The sequence below is a fragment of the Erpetoichthys calabaricus genome, chromosome 4 (genome assembly GCF_900747795.2).
Source record: "Erpetoichthys calabaricus chromosome 4, fErpCal1.3, whole genome shotgun sequence".
NCBI lineage: Eukaryota > Metazoa > Chordata > Cladistia > Polypteriformes > Polypteridae > Erpetoichthys > Erpetoichthys calabaricus.
The window spans coordinates 195,476,320-195,502,089 of NC_041397.2; the positions used below are offsets into that span (position 1 = coordinate 195,476,320).

The 25,770-nt window shown below is 36.6% G+C and overlaps 1 protein-coding gene across 4 annotated transcripts in view; it reads left to right on the forward strand.

Moving 5' to 3' along the window:
• The first annotated feature begins 734 nt into the window (after positions 1–734).
• The window catches only part of btg3 (B-cell translocation gene 3), a 50,878-nt gene continuing 25,842 nt past the window's right edge, over positions 735–25,770 (forward strand). The window contains exons 1-5 of one of the 4 annotated variants that reach the window (XM_028800136.2): positions 735–913; positions 3,981–4,051; positions 9,013–9,219; positions 19,384–19,521; positions 21,983–22,193. In XM_028800136.2, coding sequence (XP_028655969.1) covers positions 9,047–9,219; positions 19,384–19,521; positions 21,983–22,193 — 522 coding nt within the window. In that variant the 5' untranslated portion in view covers positions 735–913; positions 3,981–4,051; positions 9,013–9,046. The remainder of the gene's footprint in view (positions 914–3,980; positions 4,052–9,012; positions 9,220–19,383; positions 19,522–21,982; positions 22,194–25,770) is intronic. The other 3 variants (XM_028800137.2, XM_028800139.2, XM_028800138.2) reach the window with 3 other exon arrangements.

Here is a 25,770-nt window from a genome sequence, read left to right on the forward strand (position 1 = left end):
AACCGTTTGTCAAGTTATTTTTTTATCAGTACTTCACTACTTTTTATCAGTATTACACTATTCAGGGGTGTAGTACAGAACTCGGGGCCCTATACATAATTAGTCTCGGTGAGCCCATCCTCTGATCCATGTCTTTTCACACGTCCTAGTCATTCCAGGCGTCGAGCCCCCATCCCAAACCCGCATATCCTAATGGGCCTTGGGTAATCATGACTCCCCAGCACCCCCATAACACTATTTGAATGTTGAATATGTATTTGTTAATTTGTGCATTTTCTGGGGAAATTCTTGGCTAGATTGCATTAAAGGTATACAGTATTGCTTACAAAGGGCAATCACTGAACAAAAATACTTCAATTTGGGTCCCAAGGCCAAAAAGGTTGAAAGTTGTTGAACTAGGGGATGGATGTTGTAAAATATTACGTGACAAAAAAATCCATGAGTTAACTTTTGGCTATTTCAGCAGTTCTGTTTTTCGCAATATAAAGTTGATCAATGATTCTAAATTGACCCTGAATAGTCTCTGCGTTCGATTGGCATTCCATCCAGAATTGGTTCCTGCCTTGAGCCGGGCGCTGCTAGAGCAGGCTCCAATTCGACGCGACCATGAATTAGATTCGTAGGTTTTAGAAATGATCTGTTAAAATTGGTAATACTGTACTGTATTGAGTAGCTGCTTATTTCTTGTGTGCGCCACCTTTTTCATAAGCGCTTCCCGGTCCTCCTCTACGGTGCCGCGGTTACGTCACAGGGTTTCGTGCGTCGACTTGGCTCTGAGCGCTCAGAGCTGTTAGGTTTACGCGGCAGTGCTGATTTAAACCCAGTGTGGAGCGCGCTAATGTTGGGCACGCGGAGTACGGACTCGTGGAAAAAAGGGAAAGGCAACTCGGGGTAGTAGTGATGGGAGCAAAGGGTGAGTGTTCGGCTCGCAGAGAAAGTAAGAAACAAAGAACAAAAAAAAAAAAACACAAAAACCGCAAACAGTTGTTAATAACGGTTTTGTCAGATGGCGGAGAACATACATTTTTCAAATGTTTTGTTGTTAATACATGAACCGACGGGCAGTGCTGGAGTCTTAATTTTCGGGGTAAGAAACACTTTGGCCGGAAAGGGTTAAAAAAAACCCCACTTTATTTAACACAGCTTAACAAAACTAACATGCAATAGATGGTACATAATTTGTCCCGTAGGGAAAATGTTTGGCTTTTTACAAAGATTCTATTCGTATAAATCATATGTTAAAACGAATCGCTTCAAAAAGCTAGCAAAAGCATACTAATTGGTTTAGCTTGCCATTTACAAGTGTTTTAAGGTCCAGGTCCTCGTATTTGACACGGCTTTTAAGGGACGCGCCTCTGTCATTTTTTTAATACTAAGATACACTAATGGGATTATTTTTTATACGTAATTTCAGGTTTCACTGATATTACCAAAACCGCGTTTCCAAGCGTAATTGTTCAGTTACTTTCTCTTCCGTGGTGACTCCAGATCTTCACATATCTTTGTGAAATTAACCGATGATTGAAAGAAGGTCGTAGTAGCCGTGTAAAGTTTGGTTTCTTGTCTATCTATAAAAGTAATCATATACTGATTTGTATTAAGTGGAAACGCAATTTAAATAGTAATGGCACTTTGGCAAAATTTGCTGCAGGGCACTACTTCCTCACAAATCGTAATGTCTAATTAAAGTCCCCAACTCTGATTCTCCCCGTTCCTGTTTTTGGCCACCTGACATCGCATAGGGGTTCACACTAGCTTAAGCGGGTTAATAAAGGCAGGATAGACGTTGTAAATAATTTGATTGTAGGCTCACAAGACCTGCAGGTTAAGTTAATAGCCGTTGTTATATTGTCCCTACGAGCAGGAGTTCTCAGTCTCGGCCCTGGGGACCCTCTGTGGCTGCAGGTTTTTGTTCCAACTCGCATCTGTTTTTGATTGGACTGCAAGCCTAATGAAGTGATCAGTTATTACCCAGGTTCTGTGTTTGGGAGTCAATGTAAAAATTTCAAAGCTAAGTTCGGTAAAATTTATAAATAAAATATACTAATCAGTTATATGGGAAATTAATTTTTTTTCATAACAATATTTTCATCCTGATTTCCATTTTCCTTTTTCCAGGTTTTCTGGTTATTTAATTCACTATTTACTAATTGGTGGCTGTGATGTCAAAGTAGTTGCAGCCTTTCACCATTCAGTGTTGCTTTCCTAGTGTCTGCTCTGCTTCTTTTTAATTGTCATTATTAGGATACAACAAAAGAAGCAAAATACACAGGAAAAGGTCAATATCTAGAATAAAATGAGTTAAGCATTTAAAAATAGAAACACATGTAAATATTTTATAAATGTAAAAAAAATTGTATTCCTGAATGTAGAGTAAGAGAAAAACAGACCAGCTAATTAAATGAGATCAATTATCATCACTGATGTGAATCTTGTTGGAACAAAAGCCTGTAGCCACAGGGGGACCCCAGGACTGAGTTTGAGAACCCCCTGCCCTAGTAAGAGGATTGTTTGTGTGCACTCAGTGGGCTGGCATCCTATCTAGGGATTTTTCCTGCCTGGCTCCAAATGCTAGCTTGAATAAGCTTCATCTGCCCTGTGACCCTGCTCTGCAGAAGTACGTTAAGAAAATGGATGTATGGATAGATGGTTCACAAGTCTTATAAATTACAGAATAAGCCTCTCAATGCTCGTGACACTGGTTGAACCTCTCAAGCTATTGGTTTACTAACTGCGAATCACTGCAAATTTATAATGAATATAGCCAGCAAGACAGGTGATAGTTATTCATCGTATCTTCCAAGACATGAAATGAAACCACGTTTCATACTTTTTAGTGTGGCCACTGGTGTATAGGTCATGTAATGCCCCAACAATTCAATGGCAGCGAGTATGTCATTCAGAGTTAATTGTATCTGTGGCATTTTGATTATTTTGCTTCAGTGGTCATTGTATTGAGAATTCTTGGACTAATTTCTTTTTGATGAAGCACGCAGTAGCAAAAAGCAGAGTGAAAAATAATATATACGAGTTGAATTCAATTACTCTTAATCTGTGGGTTAAGTTGTCTACCTGTACTTCTGAACGGTTTAAGTGGTTCCTCAACATTGTTTACCGACTTCCCTGCCTCACCTCACCATCTTTTGAATGGTTAAGGAGTGGTCGTGAGCCTTTAAATTTAACAGCTTCGAAGATTCTCAAGTACAGTTGCTTTTACTTTGATTCACAAAAGTTGGGTCACATTAGTATATCACTGTCAGATTTGTCAGGCCCATATGACTCTCTGAATTTCATGCAGTAGTTTAGCAGCATAATTGGAAAGATGCATATTTTTGGATGTACTTGTGGTGGATCAGTCAGATTTAGTCCTGAGGTTGCCTCCAGTTTTTCATTTCAAGACAATTTTCAAACCTTTGAAATGAAGCCCCTTCTTGCTGTGTTTATGCATTTAGTTTAGCACTTGTTATGCTGAAAAATACACTTCTGTTTGGTCTTTAATTTTTTTCCCTTAGACAATTTTTTCCTAAAGCCGTATATTTACTAAAGTACTGGTGTGTGTGATAAAATAATCTTAACTCATCAGCTTTAACCAGTAAACCAACCAGTCGGAACAGAATAACTTTCCTTCCTTCCATTTGTGTGAAGTCTCCTCATGTTTGGGTGGCCTGTTCCCCAATTACTCTGGCTTTTGTCTAAAATTCCCCAGACATTCAGTAGGTGTGTTGAGTGGCGATTCAAAATTAACTCTTTTTAATGAATGTGTGAGATGGTTTTACAAATGACTGGGGTTCATTCTAGAGCTGGTGCCTGCTGGAATAAGCTACTGCATTCTGCCACCGTGACTTGTATTAGGCTGGTTTGAGAATGTTATGTTATGCTCCATATCCATTGATAATTTGTATAATTCAGCAATAGGCTTCATAACCATTTAAAGTATGTGCTAATTGTTAGGATGACTTTTTTTTTTGTCATTTCTAAAGATCATCTGTTGACTGAGACTATATAATCTACTTATAGAGCCATGGGAGGCTGAAGTAGTAACAAGCATAAGGTAGGAGTCCATGCCATGGATGTGCTAAAATCACTCCCACACCTACAATCACTTTGTATGTTGCCATGTAACATACTTAATCTTTGGGAGTGTATTAGTGATTAGGAAATATTTTAAGCCAGTCTTTTCCATTCATAAAAGAAAAATGCATATAAAGATCCATTAAACACATTCTCTGTAGTTATTTAAAACAATTTAGTGACTTCACTTTAACCAAAATGAAAATATTACACTAATTAGTGCTTGCTCTGTTTCCAAGTTCTAATTTTAGTTTTTCATTGTGGTGTGGTTGAATAATTTTGGGGAGCTACTGAGCACATCATTTTCCTCTGCTGTGTACCTCTTGCTCAAGGTCTGGTTGTCTTACTCCTTTTTTTTTTTTAGTATTATGTCTTTATGGCAGTCTTACTTCATTCCTTTTTCTGGCTTTCTATTTTATTGACTAAATGCAGTAGAATTTTTTTTTCTTTATTTCGCCTTATACAATTTCTTGTATTAGGAATTTGTTAGTTTTCGCGTACTCCTTGGGATCAGAGCGCAGGGTCAGCCATTGTACAGCGCCCCTGGAGCAATTACAGGTTAAGGGTCTTGCTCAAGGGCCCAGCAGAGTAGGATCTCTTTTGGCAGTGACGGGGATTCGAACCAGCGCAGATCCTTAGCCTCAGAGCCACCACTCTGCCCATAAATTACCTGTGGTTATACTGTCACCCTAGCACGTTTATTACAAGGCTGTTGGTTTCAGTGGCAGGTTACCAGATTGTGAACAACAATATTACATGAAAGGGATTTTGCGGAGTTTTGGTCAAAGCAAGTATCAAGATACATAAACACTGCGCTTACGACTTAACCACTTTCTGCTTTGGCCCTGAACAAGTATGGCAAAAGTACACTTGGAACTGCCACACTGTTGAGGAGTCCACATCCCAGCTCTTTGTGCATTTATTTATCGTTTTAAGTATTTTTAGCCAGTTTGTTTTAGTTGAATAGTACAATTGTTATTCATAGCATTTCACACTGTCTATTGACATGGCCAAAGAAGCTCGCTTTACCATTTGTGTTTTTTAAAAAGAAAAAAAAAATTTATCTGGCAACAATTTTAAGTATAATAGGATTTTCAGCATCATTGTTGCCTAGAATAGGATTGCTCCTACAACTTGCATAACAGGATGCTCATACCAGTTTGCAAACGATAACATGAAATTCCATTGTGTGCTGGAGGAGTCAGCATTATAGGATGTTGTTCAAAAGTAGTAGTATAGGATATTGTTTTAACATTTAACTCGGACAATAACTTTTTCTTATGCAGGAAGTGGAAGGTCACGTTTTACAGAATGTGATGCAAGTTATTCTTGTGTTGACCTGTCCTGAGATGTGCTTGCTGGGTTTACTGACAAGTTTACTGTCCTTGTGTAGGGCTATGGTGAGTGTACCTTGCATTGGTCTGGTGCCCGGTCCACTGCAGGTTCCTAGATTATGGCCATTGCTGCCTGAATAGGTTCTGGCCTATTGTAACTCTCAACTGGATTAAGCAGGGTTGATAATGTTACATACAGTATATTCAAAATAGATATAGGTATATTTGGCTGGGCAATCTTGAGTAAGTGAACAAAAAATTGATTTGGGCCTAGGTAAACCAGTTAAAATTGTTGCATAAACTGTTCATTGAAACTCTGCAATTCAATAAATCAATGCGTAGTCAGTTTATATATATATATATATATATATATATATATATATATATATATATATATATATATATATATATATATATATATATATATATATATATATATATATATATATATATATATATATATATATATATATATATATATATATATATATATATATATATATATAAATAAAAAAGCCTGTGGATGTGGTGGCATATGATTTAATACTATGGTAAAAATACATGGCTTCAATATTTGTGGTGAGTTGTAGAGGATGAAGTTAGCTATATACTGTATTGATTTATATGTAGACTCCCAGTCTTGATTGGCTGATACATATTAGTTAATTGCTGCGGTGGGTTGGCACCCTGCCCGGGATTGGTTCCTGCCTTGTGCCCTGTGTTGGCTGGGATTGGCTCCAGCAGACCCCCGTGACCCTGTGTTCGGATTCAGCTGGTTGGATAATGGATGGATATTAGTTAATTGTCTTAAAAATGTATCAGATTTTACATACATACAAAAGCAAAAGTTGAGTTCATCTTGGGTAGAAACAAACATTAAAAGGAAAGGAACATGTTACCTAAATTAATCTTCCCACATTAATCTTTTACACATATGTTGTGAAGTAATGTGGTGGTTTTTTGTTTTTAATTTTTTTAATACTGCTAATCTGCACTTTTCATTAATAACATTTTGGGGTAATATAGCCATCAGGAAGTTTCACACAGACTTTATCAATGGTGTGGTTTCAAGGTGCAGTGATTTTTTGATACTCGCACACCACTTGAGGCTTGTTTGCTGTCTTTCTGAGGTTGTTCTCTTCTGGAGACTCCGGGGGGTATATTCCGTATGTCGCTTAAATCATCTGAGATAAGATGCCTCATCTTGGATGAGTTAATGCCAGTGAAACTCATTCGGGATAGGTCGGTTTTTCAAACGCAGCGGTGTAGTAGATTAGTCTAGCCGGATCTAATCATCCGAGATGAATGCGTGCGCCCGCACTGATTGAAAAGCCCATATATATTGAGTCTAGAAAGCATGATCAGCAAGTCTTTGATAGGCTGTAACAAAATGATGAAAGAACGGGCGCATTTTTTTTTTTTTTTTTTTTTTCTCCACACAAGCGGAGCAAGACCTTTTATTCGAAGGACATGAAGAATTTCAAGATTTAATATGCACAAGGGGTAACACTGCAAAAGCAGCCCAAACCAGAAAAGATGGCTAGCAAAAAGTGGCCGACAAATTAAACACGTGTGCATTGTACTTACTGAAAGCAGCGTTTCGTTTCCTATGTGTCAGATTAATTATTATTTAATAAGTCATAATTCCAGATCAAACGTAAGCACGAGAACACGGGAACAGGTTAAAGTGAAGTACAAGAATATACTTCAAACTGGTAAAAATTGGTATATAACTATTTAAAGAATTGTTTTCATAAAGAATCATATATAATGTAAAGAACATTAATTTTAAAGCTAATAAGAAGGCAGACAAGCAAAAAACAGGTGGAGGTCCACGTGGTCCAGACCTAACCTCTGCAGAAGAGTTGGCTGTCCAGCAAAATGCCCATCACCCTGTTTCTGAGGGCATTCCAGGGGGAAGCTCCTCCTCACAACCAGTGGCAGGATGCAGTGGTCACTTCATTTCAGGTAAAGGATGGTCATTGCATATATTTGTCCTCAATGTCTGCCATGGGTTCCATATAGCCCTCTTTGTTTTTTTTGTTGGGTCAGTTGCAGGGAATGTCATATCCCTAGAACCTGTGTCTGACCAACGAGATATTGACAAAGGTCAAATATTTGATGAAGACACTGTGTCTGATTATTCATCAGGAGAGGTACATTTTCCAAATAATGTTTGATCAAACTCCACTCTGATCAGTCCCATGTGCCCCAATCACATTTGGAAATCCTGGATAATGAGAATGTTAGGCTGATTGTGAGATTCTTTATGGAACTGTGGGTGTTTTTACCTGTGTATTACGTACCTGGAATGGCATGAAACTCCTCTTTTGTCTGTACACGCAGGTGTCCAGGAAACACTATGAAAACCTGAAGGAAATATTTCAGAGCCAAACAGACTTTACGAATTGCCTTGCAAACTGCACTTTTAGATAGATTTTCCGCATCGCCTACAGTATATATAAAAAAAAAAAAAAAAAAAAAAAAAGTGCCGCTTGCAAAAAACCTCAAAGCAATACATACTGTCTGTGTGGTTGTTGAAAAGAATTTCCTCCGGGAGCAATAAAGGATCTTTCCAATCGCGCAAAACCCTCTCTATATGAAATTCTCTTCTTATAATTTGCGTATCGATATCAATTGGTCGCTCATTCATGAACGGCGAAGTCATGACTGAATGAATTCCATGCACGGACACTGATTGAGTGTGTGAGCTAATCCTTGTTTACATCAAACAGACCTGCTCCGTGCAGGTTTGAGGATTAGGATGTGTTGCTATGACAACACATCCAGCAAGAGTTTCGAAAAACCGACAGATCCACGATCAGGCCAAATCGTCAACAATTACATCCGGCTAAACGAGTAATCCACGTACGAAAAATACCCTCCAGCTGTGTGTACGCCTAATATAAGTGAGCAGGAGTGTGTTCTGCAGTAGACTGGCTACCCATTCACTATTGGTTCCTAAAGCTTCCTATAATCTTATGGGGGGAAAAAAGCATTTTGAGAACATGGCTCCCTTTACTAGTTTTTAGCATAATTCAATAGCAAAATACAAACAAGTAAACCAATGATGGCACAATAATGGCTAATGCATATGAAAGTGTTTCCTGCTTACCTCCAAGCCAGTCAGTCAGTCGTCTGTGACTCAATTGAAACTAGTTTACTCATTAAATATGCTGATCCGATCTTGGGCTAATTTCTACTAGACCATGGTGTGGTTATTTTGCAGAAAATGCACATGTTAAAAGCAAAATCTTTTGATTATGCTGAAAATTCTTTTTGCCCAGTAGTGAAATTAAACATTTTTGTGGCAGATTGGATAACATGACTGTCTCAAATTTGTTTAAACCAGTTTAGGGTTAGTGGGGTTGATTGGCCTAGAAACTAGAAGGCATTTGTACAGCTTCAGGATCAAAGCAGGAACTAACCCTAGATGGGCCACTGGTTCATTTCAGGTCCCCCTTCTGCACTCATCCATACTCTCATGGGGCCTAAATTATAAAGCAGTACAAAGTTAATGTTTGAGTTATTAATGTCCAGCATTTTACTTGTATATATGTTTTGTCCTTACCACAATCTTAACTCATCACCCTCATTTTCTTAAAAGCAGCTGTTTGAGCCCTGGTTGTTTGCAATAGAAGATGAGGAAAGAAATTGCAGCTGTGATTTTCTTCCTTGCAAGGCTTATAAGAAAAAATGACAGATTAAAAAATGAAGAGCTGGAAATGTTTACTGAAAATCTCTCAAAGTTTCTTCAAGAGAAGTACAAAGGGCATTGGTATCCTGAAAACCCTAGTAAAGGACAAGCATACAGGTGAGATCTTGATGTTGACATTTTGAAAAATATAATCCTTGTTTTCTGTGCAGGGAAACATTTTGTAAATATTTAGTTTGGTATGTTGTTCAGTTGTCATTATGTTTCTATTTTTTGCACAGTACTTGTACCATAGAAGCATTTTAAGTTAAACACATTTTGAAAGCTGTTGGCTATTTTTAGATTTCTTGTTGTCTCGGCTGGATGTATTTTTGTAGATAAAATGCTTTTCATGAGAGTTTTATCTGAGGCACAATGGTTTACAATTGACTAAAAGCTCACAGGAAAAGGGAACACAGTATAAAAATAAGTTAACTTAGATGAGACTTTGCTTCCGTCACAGAACACTTCCCTTTACTGTACATAGTGTGTGTAATGGCACATTTAACTTTCAGACGCACCAGTTAATCTTTAAAAAATAGCCCCACTGAATTTTTTTTTTTTTTTACTTTTATACCATTGTTATTAATTCTGTACATTTAAAGGTGGAGGAGAATGATGTATTTTAATGCATTTATGAACTGTTTGTAGTTTGAAAAACTCTTGAGATTTGCCTAGTCTCTGGAATTGAAGTCTTAAAATACATTGCAAAATATGTTTTACTTTTTGTTTTTATTAACATTAAAAAATTCCTAAAGGTAGACCACAGGTAAGATGCTGATGACTGAGAAATATAGCGTCTCCTGACTGTGTTACTTAATAATGTAACCAATATATTAACCCATTTTGTTAGGTCTGCTGCGCACATGTAATAAGACATATACATAATTGCAAAAATATTAGGACTGAATTCATTTGTTGACCTACAAAAATACCTTGCCACCGTCAACTGAACCTTTCCTCATTCTTTCTTCAGACAGCTGTCAAACTCAACCTTGTGCTCTTTATTTGGTGTAGTTTTTCATGTACTGCTGTATAAAAACTTCCCATATTCTGTCCTTCACTATGTATCCGATCAACTGCCGTAAGGAAATGCCTTGTTCATCTTGCAGATCTCCAACAGACTTGGAGTCTGTGGATCTCTGTCCTTCATATGACTGCTGACACTGACCTATCTGCAACATCAGGGGTTCTATGTTCTGGACCAAAGAAGGCAGCTAAGCAGCCCTGCTGGCCTGACATGAAGTGGTCTCCATTTGAAGAGGCGGCACTTTAAGACTGTGCAGGACCTAGAAAGCACCAAATTAAACACATTTTTTCATGGGTGAAATTGAAATGCATTCCATCCCCGTTGTTTGGCATGTCATCATGCCGCCTCATTTCACCTTGTGTCAGTCATCTCTTCATGTTCGAGTGATACGCGGTCTTCTCCTCTCAATGTTTTGGTGACCTCATCCACTATAGAAGTGGCATCTACACTCATACCAGTGAGGCCAAGATAAGGAGGAAGGTGGGTTTGTGGACACAATTGCAATTTAAAAGTTCCTATCAATATTAAGCCATACCTGCAGATCAAATGTAGGAATCATTTCAGTATGTATCACATAATACCTGCTTAAAAATGGATGACAGTGCATATAATTTAAACATTTTAATCCAAGTTAAGGTACAACTGAGGGCAATAATAGGCCTCAAATATTTAAATCAATGTGTTCATAATCTAGATTTCATAATAGAAATTGAAATATAAGGTAGAAGTCATTTTTAGAGCAGAATGGTTGACGCTTTTGACCTGAAAGATATGTATTAGTTTATCTTTCAAAATCTGAGTATACACCAGTCCGCCACAGCATTAACACCACCTGCCTAATATTGTGTTGGTCCCCCACATGCTGCTGAAAACAGCTGTAAATTGTTGAATCATGTGAAGGTGACCTGTGATATTTGGCACCAAGATGTTAGCAGCAGATCTTTTAAGTCCTGTAAGTTGTTAGGTGGGCCCTTCATGGATCGGACCTGTTTTTAGTGCCAATACTGATCCCACAGATGCTTAGACAGAATTCGAAGGCCAAGTCAACACATTGAACTTTTTGTCATTTTCCTTAAACCATTCCTGAAAATTTTTATAAAAGTGTGGCAGGATGCATTATCCTCCTGAAAGAGTCCACTGCCATCAGGGAATACTGTTGTCATGAAGGAGTGTACGTGGTCCACAACAATCTTTAGGCAGGTGGTACATGTCAAAGTAACATCCACATGAACGCCTGGACTCACGGTTTCCCAGCAGAACATTAACCAGAACATCACACTGCCTCTCTGTCATCTTTCCTTCTTCCTATAGTGCATCCTACTGCCATCACTTTCTCAGGTAAATGACACACATGCACCTTTTTAGTGTACGTGTTCTTAAAGAAAATGTCATTCATCAGACAAGGCCACCTTCTTCCATTGTTCCATGGTCCAGTTCTGACACTTGCATGCTCTTTTTAGGCTGTTTTGGCAGTGGACAGGGGTCAGCATGGGTACGCTGACCAGTCTGCAGCTGTGTAGCCCCATTTGCAGCAAGCTGCAATACACTATTTTCTGACACCTGTTCCTCATGGCCAGCATGAAGTTTTTCAGAGATTTTTGTGCTACTTTAGCTGTTCTGTGGGATTAAACCAGATGGACTAACCTTCGCTCCCCATGTGCATCAGTGAGCCTAAATTGTCCATGATGCTTTCACCAGTTCACCGGTTGCCATTCCTTGGACCACTTTTGGTAGGCGCCAACTACTGCATACCAGGAACTCCCCACAAGACCTACAATTTTGTGCTGAGCCAGTTGTCTAGCCATAACAATTTGGCCCTTGCTTATTAGTCCTCCTTTTAACACATCACCTTCAGGAACTGACGGCTGACTTAATGCCAACTATATTCCACCCCCCCACATGGTCCCCTTGTAACATGATGATCAACGTTATTCAGTTCACCTGTCAGTGGTTTTAATATTGTCTGATTGGTGTATAATCCCACATAGATCAACACAGAGTTAGTAATTGCACAAACACCTAGTTTGTAAGAGTGGTATATTACATGCAGACTTGTTGTCAGGTTGTTGAATGTGTTGAGATAGCAACACCGGTCAGTAGTAGATTCAATTTCCAAATTAGGATCCTGAGTGCTGCCAGCAACAGACTTGTGGTAAGAGTAGCTCATATTTGTATACGTAGAGGGGAGGGAAGTTATTATATTATGCCTTTGCTCTGATGTATTTATGCAGTACTTTTTGATGTTTGTTCAGTAAGCCTTTATATATATATATATATATATATATATATATATATATATATATATATATATATATATATATATATATATATATATATATATATATAAACAAAATTACTTCATAAAATGTGACTTAACCTTAATAAATTAAAGGGGTTCAGTTTTCATGAATGAATCAGGGACCCATAAGTTTGTCATTCCAAAGAAAACCGTTAAATCCTCATGTACATATGGCAAATTGGTGTATACTCCTGCTGTAGTTCGTGATAGTTAGTGAAAGTGATATGAAATTGATGTCAAAGTTGAGATTAAATATTGCTCTGATTACCTCAACTGATTATAATTTTCACCTCCTATATAGAGAGGGAGAAGCAAGTTTAGAAGATTGTCAGCCCCCGACAATAGTAGCATAATTTTACCACTTTGGATTGGGAAGTTATTGAAAAAACATTTTAAAAGAAAATGCATATACTTATGATTTAGAAACTAATAGATTTTTCCAAAAGCAACAATCCACACACAATCTGCATTGTATTTTTTCCACTTCTCTTTTAGCCAGAATAATTCAGCCTGACCCACAGAATCCTGTTCTAAAACTTGCTAGTCAAAGTTTGTTGCAGTTTTGTGTGCTTTGTCAAAGCCAAATTCTGGGTTCCAGAAAAGGAAAGAACAGCAAGAAAAGATAGAGAAGAGAGGGTAACATTGGTCACCCATTTTGTTTCTCAAAGGAAGGGCAGTTTATAAATGAATGAAAAAAAAAAAATGAATCGGAAGCCAGTTTGATGAAACTGTGCAGGTGTATGCTTAAGTAATTCGTGAGGAACCAGATTTTTTTCCCCAAAGTCTGTTGTGCTCGGATGTCAAACAGAGATGCAGCAACCCTTTCATCATTCATTTATATTGGATAGTAAGTATTGGGGCTGTCACATCAAATGCCACTGTTTAAATACTTTTTGAATTTATTTAAAAAAGGAATTGAAGGCACAACATCTGATGTTTGTTTTACCTAATGCTTATTTTGGTATTGTTATTCCAGACTGGCTATGCAAAGCTGCAGTATTTTGCAGATCTGGTTTAGCACACATTTTTTTACAATCACCCTTTTTGTAATATTGAACGATCAGTTTCTTCTCTTCATCAGTAAAATTTAATTCCACCCCTTCTCAACGAAGTTCCCCATTGTTCCCCACTGTCTACAAAGCTTTCTGAATATGTTAGAAAGACAGTAAATAAATTTAAGTAACAAAAGAGCCTCTTCTGTGTCTAATAGATATTTAGCTACTTCAAGTAGTACACAATGCCACAGAAGTCATATTCATATTACATGGCTGCTCGGTTGACACAATGCCTAAAACAATAAGGCATAATTAAAATTATTACAATTTTGTTGCATCTGTAAAGGGTGAAAAGTATGTTGGTTTAATCCTGTCTGTTCTTCATTGACTGGTGGCTCCATTTGCAGTACTCTGCATGCACAGAAACATTTAAAGTCTGGGTTAGCATAATCTGTCTACATTGCACTAGCTGGATTTTTTTATTTTTTTATTTTTTTTAAAGCTAACCACATCCTACACTGCTTGCTGTGTATAGTTTAATTTATAGTGTCTTGGTAAACACTCAAACTTGGTTTTACAGAATTTTAAGGTGTTTTCAAAATATCTTCTAAATATATATAATGAGAACTATACACTTATAGATCATTTCAATGTAACATTTTGTATATTGAGGTACTTCTTTTGTGAAATGTGTACTTACTGTAGCTGGGGGGAAAAATGACCATTTAGCTGGTGGGCAATTCTAGGCAGTAATGCACATATGTTTCTTTGTGACCATGTCACTTAGTTTATCACTGCAAGAAGTGTTTTCAAACACCCCTTATGTTTGAGGGCTGCAACTTTATCATAGGTGCATCATGCTTTGCAGATGTACTGTCATTAAAAAAAGAAAAAATATAAATAGTACTTTAGTGTGCATGGCTCGTAAGGATCTAAGCTCCTTTTCATGGCTGATTTTATGGGTTACTGTCCTAACCAGTTCTTAATGCTCATTCAGCCGTCAATTCTACTGTAGACTGAAGACACGGTGGCTGTTGCAGATGTTTGTTGTTTATAGAGCACACGTGAGCAGTATTTTGAAGGCTGTTACGTTTTAAGTAACAATTGCCTGAATATTGCTGTAATTTTCCTGATAGCTTTTGATCTTGATGTTGCTGCTGTTACCATCCATAATATATTAAGTAAGCATGTACAAACATGTATCATCTAGAATTGTTAACATAGGGTTGAGTATCTTTGAATATTAAACATCGCATTAATCTATTTTTTTGCACAGTTTGACATGTGTGTATATATATATATATTTCTTTCTTGGGGCCAAAATGTTAGCTCTGGTATAAAGTCATCTCTCTATTATAAAAAATCCTGGAAAGAAAAAGCAGGGCGACGATACCTGATCTTCTCGGAAGACATTTAAAAGACCCGCGAGACAAAAAAGACTGGCCATGGAGCGTCTTGCGGGGACCGTAAACATGAGACTTGGTGCCAAGAGATTGTCCCAGGGCTGTCTCGTGGGGTTGTGGATCATGAGATTCTTGCAAGACATGCCCTTCTTATCAAATAAGAGCATGGCCAGCAAAACACTCAAGTCATGTAAAGGCACGTAGCACACACAGATCCTGTACTCTCAGCACATATAAAGTGTATAAGGACAATACGTTCTAGATGAAACGTCAACAACTAAAGGCAAAGAAGAAAGAGCAGCGCGGACAAAAGAGACCCAAAAGCGCTGGAGTGAAAAAAAGGCAGATAAGAGATTATGAAAGCAGTGGAATTCGAAAGGCTCAAACAAACGATGGTGCGATACACATGCAGAGAGAGGTTCAGAATATGAAAGCAGTAAAATTCGAAAGTATTGTAGCGTCCCAGCCAAGTTGAAGCCTTTTTTGTTTTAAGTGACTGTTTGGTCCAATTGAGGGAGGGCGGAGTACAGCACGGAAGACTGATAGCGGGGTATTGATTGATGCAGTATGAGGGGGGCAAGACTCTGGGGAGGAGGGGTCAGAGAGGGGGCTAGAAAGTTGTGTTTGGAGTTACGAAGTTGGCGATTGTTCAAGAATAACTTTTGCGACACTTTATATTACGTCAGTCGCTACGGTATTAAACAAAAAAGATAAAGCTCGCATTAGCGCAAACAGAAGGTAATTAATCATCAGAACAAGGTGTAATTGAAAAAATAGCAGGATAAATCAAGGTCAGAAATAAAAGGCAAAGAGTGGAAAACAGTCTTCACCTTCGCAACTTCATAAACATGTTCACAAACGTTGGCATCTATACACATGCAGAGCAGATTATGAAAGCAATGGAATTCGAAAGGCTCAAAAAAAAAAAAAAAACCCTATGCGCGATACAAATGTGGAGAAAGTTAAAGAATATGAAAGTAGGAAAATTTAGAAAGTATAAAAAAAAAAAAAAAAAGAAAGTAAAGATTGCAGTAGCGCAAACAAACGGAAATTATTACTCAAAAGGGAAAATAATCACCATGGACCAGGTGTCATTGGGTGGTAAAAAAAAAGCAGGACAAAGTGAGGTCAGAAATAAAATACAGAGTAGAAAACAAAGTAAAATGTCATAAAGAGGTTAAAGGCATCCAGACACATGCAGAGCAGGATAGAGATGATGAAAACTGGAATTCAAAAGACTCAAAAAAAACATAGGCACGAAACGCATGCAGAGCAGCAAGATACAGAATATGAAAGCAGAAAAAACCGACCATGTCAAAAAAAGAAAGTAAACATCGCATTAGCGCAAAAAAAGAAATTATTACTCGGAGAAATAACTAAAAGGCGAATAGAGATCGAATATATGGACACAGGTGATATGTCAGAAGTATATAAATATTGTAAGGCTTTGAAGTTTAAGTCAGAGAATTTCAAAAACGTGGTTTACCTCACATGCATTTATTGGTTACTTTGCAAAAAAAATTTTTAACTGATGATGATATAGATTGCTTTGTCTGTGCTGAAATTCCAAACAGAGAAACCTATCCTGAATTATGGTACAAAGTCATTAAACACATGTCTCACTGACCTCATTTAAAAGATTCAACATATTGGGACTCGAAAGATTCCAAATGTTGTTTTTACATAAGTTCTGAAATAAAAGTGAAACTAATGAAATAGCAACAATTCAAAGAAAAAAAAAATCTTGTGTGTATCAGGAAAACCAAACATTTGGGTTGGCGAGCAAAGCCCCCTAGTATTTCAAAAAAGTAAAGTTCAGTTTCTACATATGGTAACATATGTCTTTTTGGTGTTTCTGGGGGAAGTGCAAGGATTATGTATGAATAACTACATCTGCCTTTACTGGTTGCAAAATTCCCATTAACATGTACGACAGAGGGATGGAACCATGTATTTCACAACAGGTACCTAGGATAAATATGAAAGTTCAATGTTTTCAAAACAAGGGCACACAAACTATGTAAAGTGGTATGGCAAATAGACTAGAAAAAAAGCAAAAGCAATACTGTATTTCTTTCCACAAGACACAGTAAATACTTCCCTTATAAGATGGGAAAATGGGCCTGCAGTACCACAAAAAGCAATGGAAGACATAGGAATAGCCAATTTAAGTCTTAAACATCATTTCGGGTTTTAAATTTGAAGTTGTTAATGGTTGGTGAGTGTGTGTGTGATTTTTTTGTATAAAATGGAAGAACAAGCTGTTAATCACAAGAAAAATTTGTTTAGTGGCGTTTTAATAAAATGGTGCAAAGCCAATTTTGGTGACCGTATTCCCTCTGTCTAGTGTCCTGCATGGTTTAAGGTATTATAAAATGTTAGAAATTCCTTTTTATGTTCAAGACAAAAAAGCTTTTATTTTTGCCACCTTTTTGACATTATAGAATGAGTTGAGAATTAAAAATACATGATATGAGCATGCTTTGAGAGTATGATGTGACTAGGGCAGATTTTTTTTTTTTAGTGCCAATACTGATCACCAGTTTCATCTGTCACCCAGTATTTCAGAAAAGGAGTGGAAGGCAGCCATGCACAGAATACCCTCGGGCTCCATATGGCGAACCATGCAGTCATTCTTCTTAAAATCTTTTATTGAGAGCACTTACCTCATTTAAAATTGTTCAAAAAGTTTCCAGGGCAAGATTCAACCTATGAATGTTGTAATCGAGCTCCAGCCTCACTGGGCCACATGTTTTAGGTATGTACCAAATTAACATAATTCTGGACCAAAATCCTTGCATGCATATCAGACAGCCTTGGTGTCACAATCACTCCTAACCCATTATAACAGCTGTGTTTGGTGTACCCCCAGATGGCCTTAAAGTGGAGGACAAATAAATTAATTTCCTTTTACTGCACTACTAGCACATAGACTTGTCTTGCTCAACTGGAAGAATCCCACTCCACCACTCTTAAGCCAGTGGGTAACCGATGGTTTTTACTACTTGAAATTGGAAAAAATGATATTCTCACTTAGAAGATCTATTCAAAACTTTTTAAAAATATGTCAGGATCTAAAAAATAACATTTTAGAATAGGCTTCCATTTCAGGGAAAAGGATACCCTTCCTTTTTCGCTCCTTTTATAGAGTAGCTTTGGTTGCTGGCTCTTCTCTTTCACTTGGGTGGGGGTCAAATTTGATTTGTTAAATTTGACTTGACTGTATAGAATGTTTGTTTCTAATTAAAATCAATACAAATAAAACCGCTTATTCTGTACTATTTTTTTTTTTTTCATTATTCTTTAATTTTTGTTTTTTTACTTTTACTCTATGCTCCTTTATAACCAGCCATGTAGAAGCCTTATGTTTTAAACTAAAATGGTATTTTTATAATTAAACTGCAGATCACATGTGTTACCTGTTTATTTTTTTAATTAATAAAACAAATACTAAAATAAATCAAACCATTGAAGTATATTGAACATGTCAAACATGCACACAAGTATTATCGATTTTAATACGTATGGCATAAAAGGAAAGACAATTCTTGTCTTGGTTACAAGCCACAATTCTCATTTTTTCTCACTTCAATATTCCACTTTCTTTAATGTAAAGGCCAATATTTAAAATCATGCTAATACTTTAATATGGAACACATTCCTTCTAAATTTCGGGTTATACAGGACCTTAGTGCAAAACATTTTTTTTTTTTTTTTAAAGGGAGGGTGTCTGACGGTCTGGCAGTGTGATATAGAGGTTAAAGCTTTGGACTTCAAACCCTGAGCTTGTGGGTTCAAGTCCCATGAACAAGTCACTTCATCTAAATGTGTTCCAATTGGAAAAACAAAATAAATGTAACAAATTATACCTTAGATGTAAGTTGCTTTGAAAAAAGCATCCGCCAAATCAAAGTAAATGAAAATTTGATAAAGAAGAAAAATTTGAATTGGAAAATTCTGATAACATGAGATTGGTGACTAGTATCAGGCCTAAAAAAAACGTGATTGTAGCATTCTCAACTAGCTTGTGTGTGATACACTGAATCAGTACTGGCTAGGCAATTGAGTAATGTCTGTATAAGTTAAATTGCAAACAAGTCCTCATTTCATTACTTTGGCTCAATGCTTTCTATGTAGAAATGGCACATTATCTCTGGGCACTTAGAAGGTGGATGTGACTACCTTTCTCATGCTTCTGTTTAGTTTTCCTTCTCTTTAAAATAGAGGTTTATGAACAAATGAAGATTTACATTGGAATTTGAATACTAATTTATTTCAAACAGTCATCCTTAATTTTCACTTCCTGCTAATATGGCAGAAATCAGTCATCAAGCCCATGCCTGCGGGCACCCATCTTAAAAATGTACATACCTAAAACTTGTTCATATAAAATATTAGTTTTGTGCTCACATGGATTCAGACAGTATCCGTCATGACTGTATATTGTCTTCATAAAAAAAAAAATATATCTAGAAGTGAATATTGAGTCTGTGCTTTTATGTAAGTATTGTTTTTAGAAACAATAAAAATACCATCTGGATTCTTTTTCTCATATAGGTGCATCAGAGTGAACAAGACTCAGGGAGTCGACCCAGTGCTACAGAGGGCATGTGAGGACAGTAAGATTTTATACAGTGATCTTGGATTGCCAAAGGAGCTGACTTTATGGATTGATCCATGTGAAGTGTGTTGTAGGTAGGTATTTTTAACTTGTTTTAAAAATGTGGACTATTTTATCAAAATGAGAAAATGAAAGTATTGGAAATATTGTTCTCTTTTGTTCCAGTGAGTAAAGAGCCCAAATTTTTGTAATGTTCTTCTAGAATACAAGTTGCAGGGTCCGTTGCAATTTTTCTTGTCATTTTGGTAAACAAACTCAGTTTTTCCTGTGTTGACTTTGATTTTTATGATTGTACTTTCAATCTAGTTTATTTGGAAAATGCATAAAGTTAATGCTGGATTATTTGCTTCAAGGTTCAATAAATGATTTAAATTTTGTGCCTTACAGTTGAAATGTTATGAAATTAAAGTAAGGTGGTTTAGGCAAATGTCTCCAAAATAGACATTTACTATTCTCAAAATTTATGCTGTTTGTTTTGTGTCTATTGATCAGTAATCAAGAATATTTAGTTGCCCACGTGAAATTCTAGAGGAAGGTAGTCCGTTGTCTTCATTAGTGGAAATCTACTTTTACATACGCTTAACTAAAGCCATCATCATATTGATTACTTGTAAGATTCGGTGTCAATCTGGATGACTTCAGTTGATGTTCCCTCCTGAGAATGTCTAGTTACACAACTAGAAATCGCAGGGTATGACAAATTAGGTGACTTGTGGCAGCCGTCCAACACAGTGTTACGGTTCCAAAATATCATAAGCTTGCCCCATTTTCTGACTGCCAATAACATACTGCTGGACAGAGCTGGCACTGTACGAATGCTTTTCAGTGGGGATACCAGACCAAATGACTGGAGGTCATAGGAGCACACTGCTATTGCCCTGAGCTTGCTAAGATTTTATAAATTAAGTCTCTAACAGAAAATTGCTGAAAAAAATCATATAATGTGACTGTCTAGAAAGACTTTCAAGAAGTTAGAGCACAATAGACACAGATTATAAATTCTCTAATTCAACTGTATGTTAACTGGTAAATGGATCATAAAATATAAAAGCAAAAATTTAAATTGGCATGAAGCAGTATGATGTCCCCCCCCCCCCCCCCCCCCCCCCCCCCCCAAAGTGTTCAGGAGTTGCCTCATACTGTCTGCTTGTGTCAGTCACAGTACTCTTTCCCTCTCAACCACAGCAGTGTGAGGAAAAATTCAGTGTACTCTTGCGTGTTTTACTCATTCTAGCATGCTTTTGGATTGAAAATGATTAGACAATTACCCTGTTGCAATCTTCATCTTTCACACTAATGCAAATGTAGAAGAGGAAAAGGCCCGCGTGTTTATCAGGCACTTGATAAAAACCAAGAAGCACCCCTATCTGTATTCAGAGAATATTTTTTTTTTTTTGCACACCCTCACTTGCAGTGAAGTGAGAATGAGGGAGTAACGGCCATGTATTTTCACTCTTCCACGCATCTGACAAGGTTGGTGTGTGTGAGAGAGCAAGAGATAGTCTTGTGTTTTCATACCATGCAGAATGCATCATTTCTCTTATTTGCTTCCTGAAATTTGTCAAGTGTTGATGTCAACTGGTTAAGTGTAAATTTTGTGAACCAATGTTCTTCTCTCACTGTGACTTACTGAACTGAAATAATGCAGTGTCCGAGTTCGCTACATCTTGATGCATAGAGCCTGACTTATCTACATCATAACTGACTGAACATATTAATAAGTGAAAATTAAAACATGTTGTCTAAGGAAATTTTCATTATGTACACATTTCAATCATATACAGTGTTCTGAAACTGATTTATCGTGTAAGGCAAGGTACTACTGAAAAATAAAAAGCTGAAAAAGCAGACACCATTATGGGGATAGATTGAATAGTGTAGTAGATGCATCAGTGAATCTGTAGCATGACTTTAGAGTTAAATAGTCTGTCTTTCTTCTGTGTCATGGTGCATTGATGTTGCCTTGCATCAGTTATTTTAAGCCATAAAAATAAACGTGTATAAGATATTTTAGTGTGTAGCGCACGTATTGTTACAGTTTTAATCTAGCCTTTCACCCCTCTGATTCTGATCTATTAATTGGTTAATTTTAAATTTTTCAATATTTGTATAAATTTCTCTGTGTAGGCAATTTTTGAAAAGTTACTCTAAATGATTAACAATTTCTCTGTGTAGGCAATTTTTGAAAAGTTACTCTAAATGATTAACACAAAGTGGTTAAAAAATGGATTAATGGGCATAAATAAATATACTGACCTTAAGCTGAAAAAATTTCAAAACATTAATTTTTTTCTTCCTGTGACATGATACAGTATGTGGGGAAACTAGGCTAGTCACCTTCACTGCTATGCTACTGGTATCAAATAATAAAGATATGAACAGACTTGGGGCTGGCTGCAACCATTTTTTCTTTTTCCATTGCTGTCATTACTGTGCGATAATGTGTCTGTGAATATGTCACCATCATGCTAGTTAGTCCTTCATGATAATGAACAGTTATATGCCTGCATATGAGTATTAGTTTTCTTTTTGTAGGTATGGAGAAAAGAACCATGCCTTTACTCTTGCGACTTTCTCAAGTGGTGAGGACAATGAAGACAGCCAAGTGAATAGCCCAAAGAGTGCTTCAAGTGTAAATAAAATTACATCTGATTACCACTCATGTTCTTCATCTGATGAAGAGAACTCTAATAATGACTCCAAGCTCCTATCTCAATGCACCTATCTCAGTCCTCAGTATTACCAGGTATTTATTTTTTTACACATTCTCCATAACGATGGAGGTTAAATGTATCTGATTCATATATTTCAGTATTCAGTTATATAAGAATCTAACTCTGTGCTTAGGGAAAAGAATAATGAATGTACAGATGCATAGTATAGGGCAGAATTTGTTTTATTTGTTGATTCATCTTGCTTTTCACTCCAATTTTCCTGGTGATGGTAGCATGCTGATGCCAAAATGGACTGACTAGCCATACTATCCCTATCTTCAGCTCCTTCCCTGGACTTCTCAGTCATTTAACAGGCCTTGTGTGCCTTAGTAATCCTGAGAGTTCTTTTGGCAGGTCCACACAATGACATATATAAAAATGAGATTTCTATAGACCGGTCCTAAACAAATCTGGAGTGTCATAATACCAGAATTTTTGTATTTGACGCCAGAACCGGTGAAATTTCACAATGCCTAAACCATGATACAGCAAAAATGAATCATTTTCAACAGCATTTTATTAAATGTACAGTACCTCCATTATTCAAGTGAATAAAGTTGTGCCTTTTTCTGCAATATAAAATGTACAGTATATACTAACAGTATATCAACTTTAATATAGCAGTATATTCATCAAGTGGTTACTCAGCTGTTATTAAGTAAACTAGTATTGGGATTCATCCATCCATTATCCCACCTGCTATATCCTAACTACAGGGTCTCGGGGGGGGGGGGGTCTGCTGGAGCCAGTCCCAGCCAACACAGGGCGCAAGACAGGAAACAAACCCCGAGTAGGGCGCGCGCACACACACCCACACACTAGGGACAATTTAGAATTGCCAATGCACCTAACCTGCATGTCTTTAGACTGTGGGAGGAAACCGGAGCACCCGGAGGAAACCCACACAGACACAGGGAGAACATGCAAACCCGCGTCTCCTAACTGCGAGGCAGCAGCGCTACCCACTGCGTTGCCGTGCCACAATATTGGGATTCATAACTATCAAAACAGAGTATAGGGCTTGAATTTTAATGTGTGATGGGGTGATTCCCCCAGTTTAACAAAAATGTGAAGAATTTTACAATCTTTGAATTTTAACATAGGGGTTTAAATGATGATATCATCATGGACTACCTGATTTATCTTACCATTTGTACATTTCAAATTATTTCTGACATTTTCTCTCTAACTGAAAAATACTACTTAATAAATTGAATTCTTATTTCTGTAATTAACTAATTATTATTATAATATGTGTACTGTTGAATTACTGAATTCCAAGATAATTCAGGCTAGTTTTATTTAAACTAAATCTTGAAAGCCATTTTTGTAATATTTTTTTAAAAATCTAGATTTTTTTTTTTATGTATGTTAGCGTAGTAAATTATGCTGCTGTAAGAATTATTATTGATAATTTGCATCATTAGCTGGTTAGAAAACTTACTAAAGAGTAATATTTAGCGAATGAGTCAATTGATTCAGTTTCCTAATATCACAAAGTCCTGGTGCTTTAATTTTCCAAATCTGTTCTCCTCTCATTTTTATATAAAAAAAAAAACAAAACTAGGGGGCTTCGCTTGCCAACCCCCGTGTTTGGTTTTCCGGATACACACTTTTAAGATTTTTTTTTTCTTTGAATTGTTGCTATTTCATTAGTTTCACTTTTAGATAGATAGATAGATACAGTACTTTTATTTCAGAACTTATGTAAAAACAATATTTGGAATCTTTCGAGTCCCAATATACTGAATCTTTTAAATGAGGTCAGTGTTTAATGACTTTGTATCATAATTCAGGACAGGTTTCTCTGTTTGGAATTTCAGCACAGATATAGTGATCTACATTATCAGCAGTTAATAATTTTTTTTGCAAAGTAACCAATAAATGCATGTGAGGTAAACCACGTTTTTGAAATTCTCTGACTTAAACTTCAAAGCCTTACAATATTTATATACTTCTGACATATCACCTGTGTCCATATATTCGATCTCTATTTGCCTTTTAGTTATTTCTCCGAGTAATCTTTTTTTGCACTACTGCGATGTTTTTCTTTTTTTGACACTAGTTTTTTTTCTGCTTTCATATTCTGTATCTTGCTCTGCCTATGTTTTTTTGAGTCTTTTGAATTCCAGTTTTCATTATCTCTAACCTGCTCCGCATGTGTTTGGCCCCTTTGTTTTGTAACCTCTTTATGACGTTTTACTTTTTCTACTGTCTTATATTTCTAACCTCGCTTTGTCCTGCTTTTTTTTTTTTTCTTCAATGACATCTGGTCCATGGTGATTATTTTCCTTTTTTTGAGTAATTTCCGTTTGTTTGCGCTACTGCAATCTTTACTTTTTTTTTTATACTTTCTAACTTCTTTCATATTTTTTTTTTTTTAACTTTGTCCACATTTGTATCGTGCATACTTTTTTTTTTTGCAGCAAAATGTTTATTATACAGATAAAACTTTAACTTCATTTAAATAATCTATATTGTTAATAATTAAAGGACACGGTGTCGCTACGCTAGCAAGGATCTGGCGCTCGTTCCTCCCTCGCACTGTATGCGTCACTGGGACTGGCATGAAGGATATAATTAAACATGTACTACGAAGATATTTCAGTGTTCCTTAAAGTTTTTGAAGAATCTGCGTTATAAGCTTAAAGATGGCTTAACGTCTGTTACCCAATTGCCACACAATCAGCTCTGTATTTGGAGAAAGAAAGGGAAGGACAGGAATTGGGGGTTAGTACATTTGAAAGAGACAGCACTGCTGCAATAAATTCATTGAAGGTCGCACACAATCACTGCGCCATCGTGTTCCCATGTTTAATAACATGCTTTAACTCCAATCATCATGAAAATTATATCAAGTATACATCTCAGTATTTTAATTATTCAGAGAGCTGTAATATTACAAATGTAATGGATTCTGTGTCCTGTCGGAGGAAGACAAAACCCGGAAGCACGTAGTGATTCACACACACAGAGCACATAGAAGATCATCTATCATCTATCTATTTTCCTAGCTCTTTCTCGTGTGTGGAGGTTGATTTGACTCAAACTTCGTTCTGTAAAATTTGACTTGCTTTTATGGAATGTTATTTGCTTTTAATAAATTCTATAAAATGCAATAAGAGCCACCATGCTGGTTAAGCTGGCTTGATTGACCCAGGTATGCCAGATGTTTTTAATGTAGCCTGCTTTTATGAAAGCTGTAGTTAATCTTGGTCTTGAATACTGGTTGAGGTTTTTGCTAAAATAAAACTACAACTGTGCCTGAAGTACAGTACCTAACGTTTGTTAACTAGCAGACAATTAACAGTATGGTTTAGTTATTGAATACAATGTAATTTTTTACATTTGCCTGTTGAACAACTTGAATTACTCTTGGGAAATGCTTTTTTTTCCCCCTGTTGATTCCAGTTTTTCTTATGTTTATTTAAAATTAGCAGGTAGTGGACTTTTGCTCCAAACAGTTTGTTCTTTCTCATGCCACACTGCTTGATGCAACTGAGATCTCATGGTCACTGCATTTTTATGAATTTGTTTTTTGTGGAAACTTTACAGGACTTTTTAGTCTTGGGGTATAAAAGTTTATCTTCTGAAAAAGGTAGTATTGTT